The sequence below is a fragment of the Crinia signifera genome, chromosome 7, assembly GCF_055691185.1.
Source record: "Crinia signifera chromosome 7, ASM5569118v1, whole genome shotgun sequence".
Lineage (NCBI taxonomy): Eukaryota > Metazoa > Chordata > Amphibia > Anura > Myobatrachidae > Crinia > Crinia signifera.
This window is the reverse complement of record NC_139223.1, coordinates 50,566,656-50,583,095: the sequence shown is the minus strand read 5'-3', so window position 1 is coordinate 50,583,095 and position 16,440 is coordinate 50,566,656. Positions and strand designations below refer to the sequence as shown.

At 46.8% G+C, this 16,440-nt stretch overlaps 1 protein-coding gene across 4 annotated transcripts in view; it reads right to left on the bottom strand.

Annotated features, from left to right (window-relative positions):
* CASKIN1 (CASK interacting protein 1) overlaps positions 1 to 16,440 on the bottom strand; it is a 231,293-nt gene that overhangs the window by 19,749 nt on the left and 195,104 nt on the right. For 2 of the 4 annotated variants that reach the window (XM_083153046.1, XM_083153048.1), the window contains 2 exons: positions 15,757 to 15,826; positions 13,205 to 13,302 (listed from right to left, as the gene is read on the bottom strand). In XM_083153046.1, coding sequence (XP_083009172.1) covers positions 13,205 to 13,302; positions 15,757 to 15,826 — 168 coding nt within the window. The remainder of the gene's footprint in view (positions 1 to 13,204; positions 13,303 to 15,756; positions 15,827 to 16,440) is intronic. The other 2 variants (XM_083153047.1, XM_083153049.1) reach the window with 1 other exon arrangement.

The window sequence follows — 16,440 nt, the reverse complement described above, 5'->3', positions numbered from 1 at the left end:
AAAATGCACATTACTGTACACTGTGACACACATCTATGCATACAGTACATACGCCTCCGCGCTCTACAGGGCGGAAACACACATTACTGTAATGTACTGTGAGACACATCTATGCATACAGTACATACGCCTCCATGCTCTACAGAGAGGAAACACACATTACTGTACACTGTGACACACATCTATGCATACAGTACATACGCCTCCGTGCTCTACAGGGCGGAAACACACATTACTGTAATGTACTGTGAGACACATCTATGCATACAGTACATACGCCTCCATGCTCTACAGAGAGGAAACACACATTACTGTACACTGTGATACACATCTATGCATACAGTACATACGCCTCCATGCTCTACAGGGAGGAAACACACATCACTGTACACTGTGACACAAATCTATGCATACAGTACATACGCCTCCATGCTCTACAGGGAGGAAACGCACATTACTGTACTGTGACACACATCTATGCATACAGTACATGCACTTCCATGCTCTACAGAGAGGAAACACACATTACTGTACACTGTGACACACATCTATGCATACAGTACATACACCTCCGCGCTCTACAGGGAGGAAACACACATTACTGTACTACACTGTGACACACATCTATCTATGCATACAGTACATACACCTCCGCGCTCTACAGGGAGGAAACACACATTACTGTACACTGTGATACACATCTATTCATACAGTACATACGCCTCCGCGCTGTACAGGGAGGAAACACACATTACTGTACACTGTGACACACATCTATGCATACAGTACATAGAATCCACGCCCTACAGGGAGGAAACACACATTACTGTACACTGTGATACACATCTATGCATACAGTACATACACCTCTGCGCTCTACAGGGAGGAAACACACATTACTGTACTACACTGTGACACACATCTATCTATGCATACAGTACATACACCTCCGCGCTCTACAGGGAGGAAACACACATTACTGTACTGTACACTGTGACACACATCTATCTATGCATACAGTACATACGCCGAGAGCTATAGTTTATAGAAGCAGAATATATATAGTTAGTTGCCAAAATGTCTGACATACTTTTTTCTCAGCCAATATATTAAATGACATACACAGTAATACAGAGACTACAATGGTGAGGAAAACTGTACATGTGTAGGCATAATCCCGTCACGTGGGTATAAGATGTTTATGTATTCATGCATATAATTAAAATTCTGGATATGGGCTAAATGGGGCTATTTAATGAGCTAGACATTAGGAATACATAAATACTTAAGTGTATACAGGACAATATAATAAATATGGAGGTATGTTATTAATGAACTGGATATTTGGGGTCATCTAATTAGTTAACAAATTACTGTCATATATAGATATTTTAATCTATATTATTAATGAACCAAACATGAATAACGCAATGACTGCCATAGGAAAGGAGTGAATTAAACATCCAAGGCTGTGTGTACACAATAGAGCATGTGACTCGGAGCCAATAGGAAAGCAGGGGAGGGCAGAGTTAGCTGGGATAATAGGGACAGGGAAGGAGGAGTCTTCCTCTTCTCCCTGTGGAATTTCTGGTGAGTGGAAGCTTTGTTTTCCCCCTCCCTGGCCCTGCCGTAGATTAGAGCCCTAGGCTTTGTTTCTAGACTTTGAACTAAAGCATTGTTAGACTGTTTAGTTAACCTTTCAGGGTAAGGGTTAAACACTGTCCTTGATCAGGGCATATATACAGAGCAGATTACAATCAGGATTACCAAGCTTTTGGGGTTAGTGGTATCATTATTTGTGCTTACCTAGACCGTAGTTGAAGGTTAATTCCTGGGTTTGTTGTGCCCTCCTGCACCCCTGCACAATGGCATCCACCCGCCCGCAGCGCATGTCCCGGCCACCCGCACGGTTTGCGGAGGATACCCCAAGCCGCCCAAATGCCGCCAGCCAGCGTCCCCCTCCTCGTACCGCTCGAAGCCGTGCGGTAACAGCAGACACAGTAACAGTGTCGCTGCATCACCGCTCCATGTCTCCCCCTGCGCCCGCTCCAAGTCCGGATCGTGGGAGAGCCGTAGCCGCCAGCCAGCGTCCCCCTCCTCGTACCGCTGGAAGCCGTGCGGTTACAGCAGACACAGTAACAGTGTCGCGTCACCGCTCCATGTCTTCCCCTGCGCCCGCTCCCAGTCCGGATCGTGGGAGAGCCGCAGATAAGCTCCCCGGCCGCACCGGAGGTAGGAGAGTAGCTCCAAGCGTCACATCCGCTCGAGCCGCTCCGACGGCGGCGGCAAGGGGGAGGGGGTCATTCAGAGGCAGGCGCGGCGCCGGAGCTAGGGGTTTAGCGCATAACGGAGCTAGGTCAGCTCAAGCGCCGGGACCCCAAACAGCACGGCAGAACGGGAGACCGGAGGCCGGGATGCGGGGGTCAGCGGGGGGTCGACACAATATACAAGGCAGAGGAGAGGAGGCACAGGGTAGGCCACTAGAGGGCGCTAGGAGGCCAAAGCAGTATCAGGCACACAGGGATACAGAAGCACGTAGCAGGAAATGGAGGTCAGGGGAACAATTCAGGGCAGCCTCTTCCAGGTCTGCCAGTGACTCTGGACCAGCCTCGCCTCCCCGCACGTTTGATCCCTCCATGTTATCCACTTTCTTTAGTACAATGGCAGGGGCACTAGCACCACTCATGGAGGGGTCAAACGTGCCGACGGGCGCACGGAGGCAAAACAGAGAGAAAACTCCCCACACAGGGCGCCCAAGCCAGGTCAGCCCGGAAGTGGCAACACCACAGGGGAGAAGGTCAGTGGGCCATGCTTCCAGGACAATACACAACAGGGGACCGGCACGCACGCCCTCCGGGGAACACTTAATTATCTCCACAGATGGACAATCGACAGGGGACGCTGAGCATGGTGCGCAAAGCAGCATGGAAGAACGCGATGGGTCAGGGGAGGCATGGTCGGAGCAGCTAAGCGCAGCAGGTGAGCGTTATGCAAGTACTAAAATGTGGGCTAGTGGTAGTTCATCCACTGATAGCCGCTCTTCATCTTCCTCATCTTCTTCCTCAGGCGGGTCCAAATCAGGTAGTACAGCCAGGGCCCGTAAACGCGCAGCAAAATATGCTTAGAGAGAAGCGAATAGGCAGGACAGGCACAGAAAACGCAAAAAGGTCAGCACTTTCACGCAGGGAGAGAAAAAGGCGTAACCAACCGGGGGTGGTCCACTGCGACTACACCGCGGTTTCACGAGGTGTGAGGGAAAGCTGCAGGATAAAAATCGAAAAAGGCGACTATGTCGACTTTTTCAGCCTTACAGAGGAATCCAAGCAAGAGTTTAAAGCAGCTAAGGCAAAAGGGGAAGAAGGGTTGGAGGCATTCAGAACCTACCAAAATTGGTTTGCGGGATATTTTGTCTTTGCGGCCTGTTATTTAGAAGACAGGCCTGAAGAACACATGAATGTCATACGCTACGGCCACATGATACTTGACATGCAGATAAAATATGGGGGTGTGGAATGGCGCAAATATGATGAACAGTTCCGCCGTAAGCAGGACTGTCTGCATGTCATGGATCTGGGCTGTAAGGATGTCGAAATATGGATGAACTTAGCCAAGGCGCAGCAGACAGTTTCAGACACCCCAAGGGCGGCCGCGTTGGCAGGTACACACGCACCAGGGGCCCAGCAGCGACAGTGGGGAGGTCCAGCACCCACACGCCGTGTCCCGCAAGGGGGGGGACCATCAGGACCCGGGGTATCAGGACCCGGGTCGCAGAAAGGCAAATGTTACACCTTTAACGGGTCAACATGCCTGATGGGTCAGAGGTGTCGTTTTCGGCACGCGTGCACACACTGCAATGGCAATCACCCGGCCCACAGCTGCTTTCGGAACGGCCGCCAGCAGCCAGGACCGAAAGCAGCCGCTCCTGTCAAAAACCCAGCCCCTGGTCGGTAGAGCACATACGCCGGTACAGTTGTCAGCCATGGCCGGTTGGCTGCAGCAGTACCCTAACAGGGAGGTGGCCGGTTTTTTACAGAAGGGTTTTAGCCAGGGTTTCAGCCTGCCCATACAGAGGGAGGTAAGGGGGGGCCCTTATCGAAACCTCCAGTCAGCACACACCTTCCCCACCATACTTAGGGAAAAGGTAGAAAAAGAGATCAAGTTAGGCAGGATGGTCGGCCCTTTTTCGGAGCCACCGATGGCGAACATGGTAATTTTCCCAGTAGGGGTGGTACCGAAAAAGGACCCTGGGAAATTCAGGCTGATACAGCATTTATCTTACCCATTAGGCCTCTCCGTCAACGACGCCATCCCCATGGAACAATGCTCAGTGACATATCAGTCATTCGACGATGCAGTGTCCATGGTAAGGTCGTTCGGCGTGGGGGCGCTCATGGCTAAGATCGATGTGGAATCAGCATTCCGCCTACTTCCCCTCCACCCAGATGCATTGGAAACGAATACTTTATGGACAAGTGTTTGCCAATGGGATGTTCGGCATCATGTGCATACTTCGAGAATTTTAGCACATTTCTACACTGGTGCGTGGAGGAGGCCACAGGAATGCGCGGGATCGCGCATTACCTAGATGACTTCCTCTGCGTCGGACCATCAGGCTCCAACCAATGTTCGCACCTACTGTCCAATATCCGTTCCCTCTTCCAACAATTCGGCGTGCCGATAGCGGAAGAGGAAACGGAGGGCCCTGTCACATGTTTGTCATTCCTGGGGATCCAGATCGACACAGTGAAGGGTTACTGCCGGCTGCCACCGGACAAAGTGGCCAAGCTGGGGGACAGTATAGCATTATGCCTAACATCCCATAAGATCACACTGCGTCAGGCACAGTCGCTGTTAGGACAACTAAACTTTGGATGCAGGGTCATACCAATGGGTCGCCTATTCTGCAGGAAGCTTGAGCGGGCCACAGCGGGGATTGCCAGAGCACACCACTTTGTTCGCTTGTCCGCCGAAATCCGGCGAGACCTGGCAGTATGAGCCTCCTTTCTGGAGGAGTTTAACGGCGTGCGGATCTGGCTTGCCCCCGTTGTCGACAACTCAACCCTGCAGCTCTACACAGATGCAGCTGGATCAACAGGTTTCGGTTGTTACCTGGAGGGACAGTGGTGTGCGACCGCCTGGCCCTATCAGTGGGGTCAGGACGGGCGGACCAGGGACATGCTACTCCTAGAGCTATTCCCCATAATGGTTGCCATGGAAATTTGGGGGGAACATCTGCGGGACCGCAGCTTGCTATTTTGGTGTGACAATTACAGCACGGTGCACGCCATCAATAACCAGAAGGCAAAATCCATCATGGTACTGCGCATACTGGCGCAACTATCGCTACAGTGCTTGCGTTTTAACATCCTGTTCAGGGCACGACACGTGCCCGGGGTGGAGAACGAAATTGCAGACGCACTGTCAAGGTTTCAATGGGAAAGGTTTCGCAAACTGGCACCCGAAGCTAACATTGTCGGGGTCCCTTGCCCCTCTTATGTTTGGCAGGTAGTCGAGCCGGCCTGGAGGGGCTAGCGCAACTCACAGTAGCGCCGGCTACACTCAAGACATATCGCCAAGCATGGACAGAGTGGGAATCATTCGCGGGAAGGGCAGGGCACTCAGGTATGCGTAGAGAAAATCTTATGTTATCTTTCCTTTGGCGCCTGCACAGCTCAGGTAGGTCCAGGTCAGTGGCGCAGCGCTATTTAGCAGGCATTTCCTTCTTTGCTAAGCTAAAGGGGCAAAACGATGTCACTAAGGGTTTTCTAATAAGTAAAGCCATGAAGGGGTGGGCGCGGGCAACGCCAGTTCGTCACGATGCTCGTCGCCCAATAGATTGCTCCCTCCTGCAAAGGCTATTGGGGGAATTAAAGCAGTATGCAGAGTCCGCATTTGAGACGCTGCTCTTCCGCCTGGCTTTTTCTATGGCCTTCCATGGGGCATTCCGCGTGTCTGAGCTGGTCGCCCCATCCAAAACACGGAATTCCAACTTGCTGCAATCAGATGTGCGATTGGACAGCGGGTCGCTATGGTGCAGAATAAGGAGGTCCAAGACGGACCAAGAGGGGAAAGGGAAGTGGATAGCCCTGGGCCCCGCCGCACCTGGGCGTGTGTGTCCAGTAACATTAGCATACCAATACACGACAGTCAGACCAGAGGGGGGAGGATCCTACCTACTGCACTACGGGAGTTCACCACTAACCAGGTACCAATTCAACTGGATGTTGCGGAAAAGCCTGAAAAGTTTAGGCCTCTCCCCAGGGGAATTCGGAACCCACTCTTTCAGAATAGGGGTCGCTACAACCGCAGCTAGGGCAGGACGGACGCCGGAGGAAATTAGGACACTGGGCCGATGGCGTTCCGCCAGTTACAAAAAATACATCCGCCCTCACCTACTGCCATGAGGGCAGTGCGCCCGCACAATTGCGCTGGCGCTGGGTAGATGTTTGTGTGTCATTTGTGCCCATCCTACTCGGGGATTAACTACGCTCTGTTGTTGGGCAGAGCGTCCGGAGTTTTCACGCTTTTTTACCTGAACTGACGGGCAGAATTCTATAGTCAATAGTCCCTCAGCAGGTCCAGACGTTTTTGTCCTCCGGCCGAGTAAACCCCATCCCCAGAACCCTACCCCTCCTTGTGTCAGTAATGGGCGTTCTATTGGTACTTTACCAATTTCTATGCAACCAAAATTGGGCAGCAAAAAATTTTTCTTTCTTTGGCAGATTCTCCTAAATAGGCATAGCAGGCAGTCCTTTACAAATCAATAATAACTCCTCTCACACATTTCCTTCCTCTATAGGTCTGGCAAGCGATAGCCGCAGGGTGTGGATGGTAGGTCACTCTTTTGTGCATTGGGCCGCAAAACTGGTAGAGTCAGAGGGCGGGCCCGCATTCGCCGGCTCACACGTGGTAAGGTGGTTAGGTATCCGAGGCATGGGATGGCGTGAGCTTAAGCCGTTCCTGATGGTGAACGTACGTTTATATGGGTTGCCCGATATCCTGGTGATTCACTTAGGCGGCAACGACCTGGGAAAAATGTCCCAACTGGAGCTGCGGGCACAGATCTTGAGTGATCTGGAGGCTATTAACGCAGCATGGCCTACCTGCACCATAATTTGGTCATATATCATACCCCGGTTGCATTGGAGAGGGGCACGAGATGGTAGAGCAATAAATGAGGCTAGGAAGAAACTTAATGCAGCGGTGGCACGGTGGCTCATAGCTGCCGGAGGGACGGTCATAAAGCATGACCGAATTAAGTATCAGTGCCAACATCTCTTCCGGCCTGACGGGGTACATCTGGTTAAAGAAGGGCTGTTTATGTTCTTGGAGGATCTGTTCCTTGGGGTAACTTCAGTGTTATAGGCTGGTGGCGGGGCGGGGGTGTCCTGGGACCAGGACCCCCGCTTTGGCGGGAAAGAACGGCAGATTAATTGATTTAGGTCTTCAGTAAGCGATGTTTATACATCACATCGGTTGTTTTCGGTGCGCTCACCTTCATTGACTATAGGCCTGCGCTAGATCACCCGCTCGGGGGACAGCGAGACCACCCGGTCGGGTTGGCAGTCAATGGAGTAGGTGGAGCCATACCGCTTGTGTAGGTAATACGTTATTACATACGTCAGTCGTGGGGTGGAGCTTAGATCACTAGCCGTTCTTTCTGGGCCAACATTTAATTAAGAAATTCTAATACAAACAATTAGCTTAAAATGTTTTAAATAAATTCAGCTAACAATTTCTGCCAGATCCAAGTCTCCGAGTCGTTATTTCAGGTTTATATAAATAAGTGTTGAAATATGAAAATGTATACATGCACAAGGTCACACATCAGATGCTAGGATGTTTAGAATAACGCAATGACTGCCATAGGAAAGGAGTGAATTAAACATCCAAGGCTGTGTGTACACAATAGAGCATGTGACTCGGAGCCAATAGGAAAGCAGGGGAGGGCAGAGTTAGCTGGGATAATAGGGACAGGGAAGGAGGAGTCTTCCTCTTCTCCCTGTGGAATTTCCCACCCTACCCGCCCTATTACGATTTGGAAAGGGGGGGGGTAAAAGGGGGGGCTGTAAACGCGTTGGCTGAAAGGCGGGAAAGAACGGCAGATTAATTGATTTAGGTCTTCAGTAAGCGATGTTTATACATCACATCGGTTGTTTTCGGTGCGCTCACCTTCATTGACTATAGGCCTGCGCTAGATCACCCGCTCGGGGGACAGCGAGACCACCCGGTCGGGTTGGCAGTCAATGGAGTAGGTGGAGCCAAACCGCTTGTGTAGGTAATACGTTATTACATACGTCAGTCGTGGGGTGGAGCTTAGATCACTAGCCGTTCTTTCTGGGCCAACATTTAATTAAGAAATTCTAATACAAACAATTAGCTTAAAATGTTTTAAATAAATTCAGCTAACAATTTCTGCCAGATCCAAGTCTCCGAGTCGTTATTTCAGGTTTATATAAATAAGTGTTGAAATATGAAAATGTATACATGCACAAGGTCACACATCAGATGCTAGGATGTTTAGAATAACGCAATGACTGCCATAGGAAAGGAGTGAATTAAACATCCAAGGCTGTGTGTACACAATAGAGCATGTGACTCTGAGCCAATAGGAAAGCAGGGGAGGGCAGAGTTAGCTGGGATAATAGAGGCAGGGAAGGAGGAGTCTTCCTCTTCTCCCTGTGGAATTTCCCACCCTACCCGCCCTATTACGATTTGGAAAGGGGGGGGGGTAAAAGGGGGGGCTGTAAACGCGTTGGCTGAAAGGCGGGAAAGAACGGCAGATTAATTGATTTAGGTCTTCAGTAAGCGATGTTTATACATCACATCGGTTGTTTTCGGTGCGCTCACCTTCATTGACTATAGGCCTGCGCTAGATCACCCGCTCGGGGGACAGCGAGACCACCCGGTCGGGTTGGCAGTCAATGGAGTAGGTGGAGCCAAACCGCTTGTGTAGGTAATACGTTATTACATACGTCAGTCGTGGGGTGGAGCTTAGATCACTAGCCGTTCTTTCTGGGCCAACATTTAATTAAGAAATTCTAATACAAACAATTAGCTTAAAATGTTTTAAATAAATTCAGCTAACAATTTCTGCCAGATCCAAGTCTCCGAGTCGTTATTTCAGGTTTATATAAATAAGTGTTGAAATATGAAAATGTATACATGCACAAGGTCACACATCAGATGCTAGGATGTTTAGAATAACGCAATGACTGCCATAGGAAAGGAGTGAATTAAACATCCAAGGCTGTGTGTACACAATAGAGCATGTGACTCTGAGCCAATAGGAAAGCAGGGGAGGGCAGAGTTAGCTGGGATAATAGAGGCAGGGAAGGAGGAGTCTTCCTCTTCTCCCTGTGGAATTTCCCACCCTACCCGCCCTATTACGATTTGGAAAGGGGGGGGGGGTAAAAGGGGGGGCTGTAAACGCGTTGGCTGAAAGGCGGGAAAGAACGGCAGATTAATTGATTTAGGTCTTCAGTAAGCGATGTTTATACATCACATCGGTTGTTTTCGGTGCGCTCACCTTCATTGACTATAGGCCTGCGCTAGATCACCCGCTCGGGGGACAGTGAGACCACCCGGTCGGGTTGGCAGTCAATGGAGTAGGTGGAGCCATACCGCTTGTGTAGGTAATACGTTATTACATACGTCAGTCGTGGGGTGGAGCTTAGATCACTAGCCGTTCTTTCTGGGCCAACATTTAATTAAGAAATTCTAATACAAACAATTAGCTTAAAATGTTTTAAATAAATTCAGCTAACAATTTCTGCCAGATCCAAGTCTCCGAGTCGTTATTTCAGGTTTATATAAATAAGTGTTGAAATATGAAAATGTATACATGCACAAGGTCACACATCAGATGCTAGGATGTTTAATGGAGCTATATAATTAAAAAGCTGGATATTGTAAGTATGAGCTTATATAGAGGTCATATGAGCTATATAATCAAGGGGATTGCTATTTGGGTTATATATCTATCTATTTATCTATATATATATAGATATATATATATATAGATGTGCTGATCCTATCGTGGGCATTTTGAATAGTGCTTGTGGTATCAGGCTGTATATATATATATATATATATATATATATATATATATACTTGTTTGGTGTGGCCGAGCACACTGCCCTGTTGCTGTAGCTGGTCGGGTGCACCGTCAAAGATTATGTAGACTGTGGCGGGTGTGGACGTAGCACTCCAGACATTGTAGTAATCCGAAAAAGATTATTTGCAGACAAGCAACGTTTCCCTTATCTGAATGAAATTTTTTAAAAAACACTATCCCATTTACCACTATACTGGGACAGATATTGAGGTCCTGGTTCCAAAATATCCAGGCGTGATATTAAGGTCTTTTTTAATATTTGATGTTTATTTATTTATGTTTAAGATGTACACACACATAATATTTTATAATTAGAGTGTATACCGTGTTTTATCACTGGCCAGTGAGTTTCTATATAATAAATTTATATTTTATACATGGTTTCTAGCACGTCGTAATAATTTTTTTTCTTTTTCTGAGGTCTATATTTGGGGGAGATAGGCATTTCCCTTTTACACGCTGCTGGAACCTGCTGGGGCATTGTGTGTTTAATTAATTTTTTGAAATATATATGCGCAGCAGTGTATATGGTCTACACCTAAACCTTTTTTTGAAATAAGAGACAGTGTGTCTGTTGCGATAGCGCTGATATTTTTCTGTGTTTGTAATCCTACAAAGAAGCTAACACTCCCAGTGGGTGTGCACCCTGTAATCCCTACTCAAAAAGAAACATCACCCAATGTGCCCAACTCGTCTTATTAGCTGATACAAGCTTTGCTGACATTGCTTACAAATCCACACCCTGACCTATAAAATCAGGCGCCACCATCATATAACCCTGATCGCGTGCTTGTACCTTCAGCAACGAGCCCTAGTAGGATTAACGCAACAGAATTTTTTTTTTATATTCCCTTAAATCACAGCAATTTCGCTAGCGTGTCTGCAACAACCAATCAGATGTCTGGTATCAGGTTCCAAAGTGGGAACTATTTCCTACAATTCTCCATCTGCCTAAGCAAGAGGAATAAATAAATACATGAAACCACAGCAGAGAACGGTCTCCTCCTCCCATAAAGAAACATAGACTAAGTACAGACATGTCTAGGGGACAGGGAGAGGCAGGCGTCTTCTCTTACATGTGGCCATTAGTCATGGCAGGGAGATCAATGCATCGATTGAGGATAAGAATAATCTCTTTCAAGGTGAAACCTGTTACATGGATATTACTCCAGCAGCTCAAGCTGAGACCTAACCGCTGCTGGGAAGATCGGGCATCACGTTCTCTATCCTAAGCCTGGTCACAGGTTCAAGGGACATTTATAAGGTGATGGAAGCCAAGAATGTATCACTACAGCATCGTGAACATCATACTCATCATAATGACTACAGAGAGAGCCTAGCTTTTACCAGTTGTGCTGTCACTGTACCTGTTAATGAGTTTGTTACATGGAATCTCCTACTGATGTTTTTTAAGTGGAGTTTGTTCTTAAAGAGAGATTTTCCAAAAAGGGAAACCTCTTAAATGTTCAACAGAACAGAATGCTTTAGAGCGGGCATGTCAACCTAGCAGCCCGTGGGCTGTACATGGCCCATCATGCGTATTTTGTTTCCCTGGATTACTATGTGAAAACAAGTCCCAACAGAACCTTTCCCGTTCCCAACAGAACATTTCCCAACAGAACCTTTCCCAACAGAACCTTTCCCTTTCCCAACAGAATATTTCCCTTTCCCAACAGAACATTTCCCAACAAAACCTTAAGAATCCCTTACCCCAGGGATCTGTACTTGGACCGGTGCTTTTTGATATCCTTGTTGGTGATATTGCAAATGGAATTGAGGGTAAAATGTGCCTTTTTGCAGATGACTCAAAGATATGCAACAGGGTAGACACACCAGGAGGGGTAAAACAAATAGATGATGATCTAGGTAGATTAGAGGAATGGTCAAGAGCATGGCAACTACAGTTTAATGCCAAAAAATGCAAAATCATGCACTTGGGTCTCAGAAATCCAAAGACTGAATATAGTATAAATGGCACTATAATGGAAACTACTGAGGAAGAGAGGGATCTAGGTGTCACTATTTCAGGGGACTTAAAGGCAGGTAGGTAATGTAACAAAGCAATGAAGAAAGCAAGTCAGATGCTTGGTTGCATAGGGAGAGGTATCAGCAGTAGAAAGAAAGAAGTAATAATGCCACTGTATAGGTCAATGGTACGACCTCATCTAGAGTATTGTGTTCAGTTCTGGAGGCCAAATATATCAAGGGCTTTAACAAGGTACAGGTGGGAGACATTCTTCACAGGAAGAGGAGCAACAGAACACGAGGACATGCACTGAAAGAGGAGGAAGATTCAGGGGAAATGTGAGGAAGAATTACTTCACATAAAGAGTAGTAGATAAGTGGAATAGCCTCCCATCAGAGGTGGTAGAGGCAAATACAGTAGTACAATTTAAACATGCTTGGGATAGGCATATTGATATCCTTACAAAAAAATAAGGATCAAATATGGTTTGAGGTAACATGTTTAAAAAAGGAGCAGACTAGATGGGCCAAGTGGTTCTTATCTGCCGTCAAATTCTATGTTTCTAACCTTTCCCTTTCCCAACAGAACTTTTGCCCAACAGCACCTTTCCCAACAGAACCTTTTCCCAACAGAACCTTTTCCCAACAGAACCTTTCCTGTCAGTGTCACTCTCAATCTACTCCTATATGTGCCCGCACAGGCTCCTCCGACATCCTACGTGCCCTCCCCCTGTCTATTCCCTCAGGTGCTCCTCATCTCTGACCCATCGAGCACTCAAAGACAGATCAGAAGCAGCAGGAACACGTGAATGTGGTGGTGAGTGACGTTTCGCAGTGTACTGAGGAGAGTGATGTTCTTTATAGTGTGAGCAGAGGCGGAAGTGAGGGTAATGGGTGTGAATGGTCGATAATAGACCACTCTGTGCGCCACTATGGTCTCTGTACTGTTATATAGAATGAGGGCTCCATCCGATTTTGCACTCGATGTGCCATTTTTTACACGCTGAATCGCATGCGATATATTGCATGTAGAAGAACTCAAGGGGAGCTGTCGGAGGAGTTCAAGGAAATCGGATGCGAACAGTCAATAATACATATTAACAAATGATCGCTGTCATGTACCTTCCCTTCCGACATAGCCTCCATCTTCTTTGGGTGTTCTCCTACGTATGACTGCTCAATGTAAGGACAGCTCGCAACGCTCTGGGGTCGTGACGATCCTTCATGTATCAAACAAAAACGTTAGAATATAACAAGTAGTACATTCACAACAGATGTGCCCATGGGTTCTAGCTAATCTCAGCAGCAAATGATTATATAGGAAAGATAATTAACAATAGAAAGAGAGAGCAAGAAATGTATCTATGGATACAAATCATTTGTCATTTAAATAGTCTTGTCTCTATAGAAAATACCAAAGAACCCCCGACCCTTCCCCCCCCCCACCCAAAATTTATACACAATACACATTATCAGTGTTTAACAATGATAAGGTAATCACAAAATAATAGAGATTCGTATTGCAGAACACAAAGCAATGCAAGGTATTAGACTAAAAGGCAACATGCATAACAATAGTCTAGATTAAATGATAGCACAGAGGATTACAGGGCAACACAGAGGATTAAAGGGCAAGGTGTAAATTTAGAGGGCAACATGGAGGATTAAAGGGCAAAATGGAGGATTAAACAAAATGGAGAGTACAAGCCCATATAAGGGCACAGTACAAGGCGTAATAATGCACAAATCTAATTAGGTACTTGTTTCCTAGCAGGACACCCAGTACGCTGTAAGCGTACAGGTCTATTCTCTGTTCATCTCATGGGCCATTTTAGTGGCGTGCGATGCGATTTTTTAATGTAATTTATTCACTGCTCTGTTGGCCCCAGGGGATCGCATCACACCTCCCGCAAAATCGCATGCGATCGCATACGATTTTATAGGGTGCAATGCCATGCCATTAGCTATACACTTGTATGACATACAATGAGGTTTCACTGACCCTCCCCCCCCCCCCACACTATCCACGTCACCCCGAAGCGTGGCGAGCGGCGGCGGAACGCATCCTCCCGACCTTTTCATACTCCCGCTATCCACATCGGCGTGGCATTTATTTTACATAGTGTGGCGAGCGCTACGAGCCACCGAGCCTGAGGCGTTGCCAGCGCAGAGAGCCCGGTGAGGGGACGTGGATTACTTTACATGTATTCACCGTCCCCTCCCGGGCCTCGCTGCGCTTGCCACACTTCGGGCTCGGTGGCTCGCTGCGCACGCCACACTATATAAAATCAATAGTGGGGGTATGAAAACGTCGGGAGGACGTGTTCCGCCGCTCGCCGTGCTTTGGGGTGGCGTGGATAGTGGGGGGGTCAGTAAAATATAATTGTATGTCATACAAGTGTATAGCTAATGGCATGGCATCGCACCCTATAAAATCGCATGCGATTTTGCGGGAGGTGCGATGGGATCCCCCGAGGCCAACAGAGCAGTGAATAAATTACATACAAAAATCGCATCGCATCACATCGCACGGCACTATAATGGCCCATGAGATGCAATGCGATGCGATTTTACTACGGTAGCGTACGTAAGAAAACTGGGCGCCCTGCAAGGAAACAAGTACCTCTAATTATAATGAGCACAGTGTTAGTAAAGATGGTGGGTTAATAATTATACCAACATATTGTACAGCGCAAAGTCTAATAGCAATTTGTTACATTGATAAAGGATTATTTGCAATACAGTTAGTCACTCCAATGCATGTGTTAGTGCAGAGGTTACCTAACACGGTTCTCAAGGCAACCCAACAGTCCAGGTTTTAGATACAGACGGTTCAGCACAGATGGTTAAATCAAATTTACTGAGGGATTAATTACAGTAAGTCACCTGTGGCCAAGCATTGACATTTTTAAAACCTGGACCATTGGGATGCCTATAGGAACGCATTTGGGAAACTCGTGTTAGTGTATAAATGCAGGTTAAATTCTAATTCATTTTAATGTATTATATCACTCCTGAAAATGAACAAATAAATGCATACATAGAGAAATACAGAGTATAAGCATCCACTTCTGTTATAAGGACTGCTAAAAGGGACAGGGGTTTACTTATCAATTACAAAAAACACTGAGGAGAAATGTACTCAGATGGGAGTTCTGCTGAAGATGGGATGTTATAGCAACCAATCAGATAATGGGCCAGATGCACTAAGCTTCAAAAGTGATAAAATGGAGTGTGATAAACAACGAGCCAATCAGCTCCTGTCTAACATTTTTCAAACACAGTCTGTGACATGGCAGGTAGGAGCTGATTGGCTGGCTGATTATCACTCTCCATTTTGTCACTTTTGAAGCTTAGTGCATCTGGCTGTCTATCTGTTGTCTTGTAGAAGGCGCTAAATAAATAGGAATTATTATCTGATTGGTTGCAATGGGCAATATTCCAACTTCAATAGAACTCCCATCTTAGTAAATTTACTCCAGCCATATTGATGGTAACGCTGCCTCGCCTCGCCTCGCCTCACTCTCACGACTCAATGACTAGTGTAACCATTTAAGCAGATGAGAAGGGCAAGATAGATCTAGAAAGACTCTGTATTTCCACATATTGCATCCTGTTTATTTTCATGAAAATCCTGTGATTTTTGAAGACTGTGATTTTTGAGCTCCACGCACCTGTGTGGCCCTCACAGGCGTCTCCAGGCTCCTGCCCCAATGCCTTCTGGGAAAGAACAGTGGCGAGCAGCTGAAATGGAACGGGCGTGAGGACACAACCAAAAGAAAAGGATGTAAAGAGGAAAAAATGTGAGATGAAGAAATATGGAAGTGATGTCCATGTTACTAGATTCAACTGCTTCCTCATCCCCCCCTGGGTACTCTAATATTATTTTAAACGTTTAATGTTACGTTTAAATTAAAATATGTTAAATCTTTTTATTATTATTATTATTATTTAAACCACACTGGTTATGCAGCTCAGCCGGAGTGCTGAACCACAGTATCGCGGTCTGATTTGGCTACTCGCATATGTGGACAAATTGCACAAGTTCTAGCCGATTGGTATTCATGTCTGACTGCAAATATTCCATCTGGTGTATGTGCCACTTGCACACACACACCTGGCACTAGTGTCTATTTTCTGAAGGCATTAGCGAACATTCCTGATAACTGTTTGACCATATTCAGATCATTATCAGCTAGTTTTTTTTTTTTTTTTTCAGCCCCAGTCTGTAACTTGACAGAAAGGAGATAATTGGCCGGTGATAAAGTACTGGCCACATTATTACTTCACCAAGCTTAATAAATATGGCCCCTGGTTTGTTGTTGCCTGGTTTTACTGGCACACGTGTGGTACAGTAT